Below are 6,408 nucleotides of genomic sequence, written 5' to 3'. Positions count from 1 at the left end.
TTTATAACTTTTTGAACAATCATATCCCACCAACAATTTGCTTGGATGATTTTGCATACATGCATGCACTCTCGCCAATCATTATGATGGGCCTTTTGATGTGGTCTTATAACCACCAACATACCAATGGAGATCCGATTTCATTTATGTACATTTAAAGAATGAATTGCGACGACAAAGCAAAGCCAAATAATGCACGTCGTCGCAAAGCCAAATAATGCACGCAATGCAAAAGGGTCTACCGATCATTTGTCTTTATGCTCGATTCAACAAAATAGCAAAATGTAATTTTTTTTTCCTAATTTTTATTCCAAATTGTATATATTTTTATTGTCTTTTGAAATCTTAGTCCGTGTTTGGAACGGCCTATATTCTTCCTATTTTATTTTATTCTTGTTTTACTTTTTTTTTTTTGTGAAATCCATTAAATTAAAACGCTTAAAAACATTTATTTATTTTTTTATAATTCTTTAAGAACTAAAATAAGGGCATTTTCCGCCCATAGTTTGGAGAAGGCACATATTGACCCTTCAACTTGGAAAAAAGTATAGATAGTCCTCTATGGTTGCCCCAAATTGAATTCATAGATAAATCGTAGAAAACAAAGAAAACTAAATATAAGTAAAGAATTAAGGATCCGGACTAGGTTGTTTAGGAGTAAAATAGAACGTTTCCATGATCATCGTTAGATAATGGATACATGGAAGAATTCCTGTAGTGTGATCGATTTGGTCAGGATAGGACAATGACGTGGTGACCAACAATTTACGTTCAGAGATACATGGAGTAGATTTGCGCTGAATTGAAGCAGACCGCACACAAATTGCGACATCCTATTGCCGTCGTGCTTCGGACATTGAAGTGGGTATAGATTGTAATATGGGTAGGGTCGAAAGAGAGAGGATGAACTTGAGCCACCAAACGAGCCATCAAGTGTCTATTGAAGAACAAGTCTACTCAATCGTCACCTGTCCCTCAAGCTCAATCTAAATCAATCTTTCTAAAAAATTTCTCAATAGTTTTCTAGCTTCATTTTATCTTTTGCCCTACTAAGATAACTTGAATCATAATCTCTCGAAGCATTATTTTTTGGTCGTGGAGCCATTTATAATATTTTATGCCCTTTCTTTTTCATGATATGGACATCGAGATACTATGAAATTATACTTGATGAATGGGTACATGAATATGAACCACTATTGTTGCTGAAAATTGCAGATAACTACCACAAGAGAGGTCAGTCCAATTCTAATCAAGGGGCACTGATTTAGATGGAGAATGGACAAGTCGTAGAATTTCAGCAAACCTAATTTTTATAGGAGGCTGCGAGTTGATCGATCCGATGACCGGACGAAACTTGAGATCATCATCGACTTCAACATGATTTCTCTAATTTAAGCTAATTAAATCATTTATATCCACAAAATTGCAAATACACTAAATGGGGGAAAAACAGGAAGGGCATGGCTACGTCTTAACGTGCAGTTACAGAGCAATTTTTTTTTGAACATTTTTTTCCGTCAAGTATGGTTTTTCATATCCTTAGTCTTGTGTTTAGAAAAGGAGAGTAGAATAATTTTAAAATAAATTCAATTTTTCCTTCTCGCGTTCTCATAGAAATTTTAAAATTTTTCCTAATTTGTGACTGAAATTTCATTTCTTTTATAAAAGATGTCTCGTAGCGAAGTCATCAACAATGATATGACCCATTTTGTTGTAATAATGCAATGCTATGTTGGAGAGTGACAGATGAACACTCGGATAGAAAATGCCTAAATTTTAAAGTTGATTTTCATCTTTCCTGTTTTTCCTTTGAATATAAAAAATTCAAGCTAATAAATAGAGTAAAACCATGTATATAAGAGTACATAAGTCCCATAGATAAGAAATGTAGAACTACACATGAAATTTGGCGAATAGGGTACACACGAGAGATAAACTAAGGCAAAATTTGACTCTAATAACATGTTAGAAAGATAGACGTAAAATTTGAACTAATTTGTAAAGGAACACCACAAGTATATAAAAAACGTATAAATTCTTTAGATAAGCGATGTAAGGATAGTCAGACGATTTGTCTTATTTCTCGTTCCGTCTAAGGTTAGAGAAAATTGCTGTCGCACTTCCCAGCCATAGCCTTGAAATACACGTTCACTGGTTAGAATAGAAAACAAACGATCATGCATATTGTAAAATTCAAACTACATATAAAGTTTATGGTATTATAATTTAACGATGAGCATGAACAATAAGGTCTTAGGTAGCAAGTCTAAATCTTTTGATATGATCGATAATTATGACTTGTGTAGTGGAAGACTTCAATCCATCATTGCCGGACCATGCAATCATTAATTATATTTTGTTTTAATGGGAGGATGTCATTATCACAATGTGAATGCCATACAGTTAGTGTCTATAATTACTAATTTTATTGAAAAGGAATATAACTATGTCTGCGTGATCAAAATTGTCACCATTCTGATGTGGATGGTTCCAATTATTGGTCCTTATAGATGAACACATTTTTGGATTAGACAAGCTAAATGAAATTTTTTTTTTTTTGTGGGTCCATGTTGAAGTGGCTTCTCTTCATGCATGGTTTGGCTTTGCCATAACTCTTGGCACTGTCAAGTTATAGTGTTGTGGAAAATAATGATTCTCATGTTCGACATAGAAAGGTTAGACATAGAATAGGTTAAATGAGGTATGACAAATTTGTGAGTAGTTGTCTATATGAGGTAAGCAATCGGACAGGTTTAATTTAAAACTGAATGAAACGAATTTTATGCAGCTGATTTTAAGTTGATTCACACAAGAACTGGCTCAATTTTTTATTAAAAGATTTGGAAATCAACCATGACCGATTCTATTCCCAATTCTTGACTCCGAATGTTCTATTCTGTTTAAAAACAAGTTTTCAATGAGAATCGGTTTCGAATTGATTCAAAATCAAACCCCACAAGTCTTTTGATTGAGAATACAATAGATAATGAAGTTGAGTATTTCCATACAAGTAGGTGGCTAAGAATCAGTTCTAATAGGGTAGGTTACGAGTTCATAATCCTGCTCTAACACTGATCATCAATTATCATTAGGATCAAGAAAAAAAAAAGACAATAAAAACCAGTATAAATGCTTGTGAATTAAATAATGATGGAAAAGGAACTGATAAGATAGATGATGTCATAAGATTCAACCATGGCCAGTACTTTTGAACACCCTTTTATTATTCAAATAATGTCTCCTAGGGAGAATAGAGTGGAGCCCCTAATTACGATAATATTTTTTTGTTCTCCCTAAGGTCGCATTATTATATAGTTCTTTTGTTATAGGGACCGCATAGATTATATTTGAGGTTCAAGCAAACGATGATAATCCCATTGACGAGTGACCTAATATATTATCGGAATCCGTGCCTTTATGTCAATTTAAAAAATAATAATCGGCACCACCTTTAATATTCATCAATAATAAAGTACATCGCCTCCGATTATCATTCAATTTGGGTCTTTTCTTGAGTTAAAGTAGCCTTTAGTTTGCTTGCGTGGCGTCTCATTAGTTCAATCAGTGACCGAATTAGAAATTTCTTTCTTTCTTTGAGAGGTCGAAATTTGTATTTATTTTTCACTAAGACAAAATATCTAATCAAAATAGAACAAATATGTTAAGATGAAATAGGGTTATATCCCAAAATAACCCGACCTTTAATTAACTTTTTTTTTCAAATTATCTCCACGTTTAGATATAACTTCAAAGGATGGTGTCTTCGTGGCCAACTTGCATACAACTAAACCTTAAATAACGACTAAAATGCCGAGTTGTCAAGTGTCGAGGAAAACAAAACCCACTTTGCTCTCTTAAAGTTTGTCATCAAATATTTTGCCCCTCACCATTTTCCCTCTAATTCTTAATTTTCTCGAACTTGCCATGCATGGATATTACTGGACCGTCGTATTAGCAAATTTTAGACAAGATCAATCGGAATGATTATATTAGAATTTCTCATAAAAATTCAGTGCTACACTAAAATAATTAAAGGGTTTACGACTTTATTTGGAATCCGTATAGCAGGGTTACAATTGAAATAGTAATTTCTTTTTATTGATAATAAATAATCCTATTATGTAAATATCTTTACTTGACTACTCAACAAAACTAATATATTTTAATCTGGTAAATTAATTTTTGAGGTACTTGTTGTTATTGCGGCAGCTTTCCAAAGGACAAGTTTGGTCCTGAATGTTTTTCATACACTTATAAATGCCTAAACGAGGATGTCTTTGTCTGTACATCTTACATTATCTCTCTTCATAATCAGTTTGGGCCACACCTCCTTGTCGTGACATCGTTTTGCTTGACTTCAATGCATGTGATAAATTGGACTCTCAGCAAATTTAGAGAGATAAATTGTACTTACAGTTACAGGAAGAAAAATTATCTTGCAGAGGATGAAAATTTGTGCATATCTCCAGGTACTGAGGTTGACTAGCTCAGTCAATATTGTGAATTTTTTTTGGTCGGCCAGATAATTTTTTGGGACTTCGAAGCTCCTTCACGAGAAATGTGGCGGGTCCTTAATTGGTAATTAGCCCACTTGGGAAAATCCCTCTATCCGGAGAAGGGGAGCTTCTAAATTCCAGGAACTCCCTGGCGGTCCAATATTGTGAATTAATAAGCTCTTAAATTCGAGTTTTCATTAAGAACTAGCTAGTACTTGCAGTCCAATTATGGCTAGAGGTCAATTGAATTAAATAAGGCAATATAGTGACCCGCTTTGATTGTGTTTGTCTGTCTCAACAAAGAACAAGAAGCCAAGAGTGCGTCACTTACATTCGAGTTTTAAACTCTTTATATAAAGACAATATTTCACCACCTCTCAATTTGAACTTTTGAAATTTGTACATATTTTCTTCTTCCCCTTTTTAGATTCAATTTTAACTCCTACCACAACAGGTGCCAAAGAAAAATTAAGGGGAAAAAATAGAGAAACTCCAAAGAAAAACGAGCGAATTCATCGTTATTCCACATCGCTCGCACCTCACGACAGTCGACACCGACCGTCGCTCATTCCCAGCCCAAATCACACGAGAGTCTTGCACGCGGACGTCTCCGGGTCCCACATCGCCGGCAGCAGGAACTTCCGGCCGCCGAGCCCGTGGCCGTTGTAGCTCGCGCCGGTCGCCTTGTCGACCAGCAGCTGGCCTGGGTAGCCCGGGTACGCGCCCGACCCGTATATCCCCGTGCACGCCGACACCGCCTCCAGCGGAGCGTCCGCCGGGCCCTGGAAGTACCCGCTCCCGAACGGATTCGTGACGGCGCCGGCGAGAAGCGTCGCCAGGTTGATCACCATGCCGTCGGCCCCGACGTCGCCGCTCGGCGCCACCAGCGGCGGCGTCTGCGAGCCGTACATGGGCTGGTGGAACGGCCACGCGCACTGCCCCGGGCACTGCGTCTCCGAGTTCCCCACCCACACGAACGCCGACCCGGGCCGCGCCGACCCGTGCGTCCCGCACCGCATGCAGAACCCCTCCACGGCGACGTCCGCTGCCGTGAGGACTACGGTGATGGTGCCCGGGGCGGCATTGAACTTGCCGGCGAGGGCGCGGAGGTGGCGGTTCTTGAGGGACTTCCCGAGGGTGTACGCCTCGTGGAGGACCTGCCTCCCGACGACGAGGTTGGAGCCGCCGCCCTTGTACTTCTCGGTGGTGCGCCACCAGGAGGCGGCGGAGGGGGGAGGGGAGCGGGCGTAGCCGAGGGAGCGGATGAAGTCGACGATGACGGATCGCTGGGTGGGGGAGAAGCGACCGTACCAGACGAGGTCGACGGTGATGTTGCCCTTGAGCAGAGCTCCGTTGTGGTACTTGAGGACGAGAGGTTGTTGCTGGACAAGGGCGGCGGAGGAGGAGGAGATGGAGCTCGAGAAGAGGATGACGAGGAAGAAGAAGAGAGGAAGTACGAGAGAGTTAGACGCCATTGACGCGGCCTCGAAGCTTTCACAGAGAGAGTAGAGAGAGTAGAGAGAGGAGTGGGAAAAGATATGAAGGGAGAGGGTATTTATATTGGGAAGAGGAGGAGGAGAGGGAAACAGCTGTGACAGATTAGCCAAGTATTTTTTTATGTGCTTCCTTTTGACTTTTTTTTTTTGTCAGAAGCTTCCTTATGACTTTGTGGTATATCAATGTTGATCGAAACCGCTTCCTTTTTTTCCTGGCCGTAGCCAAATTGATTTTCGATACATATGAATATGGCCAATTTAGGTGTGGTAGTGTATCTATTGTGATGATGCAATTAAATCAAATATCGTGTCGAATCAATTATAGGTAAAGTCGATTATTCTTTGTGTCTGCAGAATGATAATTCCTAGCTAAACTTGAATCTATAAATTAAGTGTAATTTTTGTGATTGAGT

The 6,408-nt window shown here is 39.0% G+C and overlaps 1 protein-coding gene across 1 annotated transcript; it reads right to left on the bottom strand.

The window, feature by feature from the left end:
- Positions 1 to 4,806: 4,806 nt before the first annotated feature.
- LOC104452846 (protein EXORDIUM-like 2) lies at positions 4,807 to 6,043 on the bottom strand. The gene has a single exon (XM_010067339.3). The coding sequence runs from the start codon at positions 5,972 to 5,974 to the stop codon at positions 5,081 to 5,083; it is 894 nt and encodes a 297-aa protein (XP_010065641.1). The 5' UTR covers positions 5,975 to 6,043; the 3' UTR covers positions 4,807 to 5,080.
- Positions 6,044 to 6,408: the final 365 nt, after the last annotated feature.

Source organism: Eucalyptus grandis, chromosome 7, assembly GCF_016545825.1.
Source record: "Eucalyptus grandis isolate ANBG69807.140 chromosome 7, ASM1654582v1, whole genome shotgun sequence".
Classification (NCBI taxonomy): domain Eukaryota; kingdom Viridiplantae; phylum Streptophyta; class Magnoliopsida; order Myrtales; family Myrtaceae; genus Eucalyptus; species Eucalyptus grandis.
This window is presented reverse-complemented; position numbering and strand designations above follow the sequence as displayed.

Coding starts and splice junctions, on each gene's coding strand:
- LOC104452846 (XM_010067339.3), bottom strand. CDS start 5,974: ATGGCGTCTAACTCTCTCGTACTTCCTCTCTTCTTCTTCCTCGTCATC.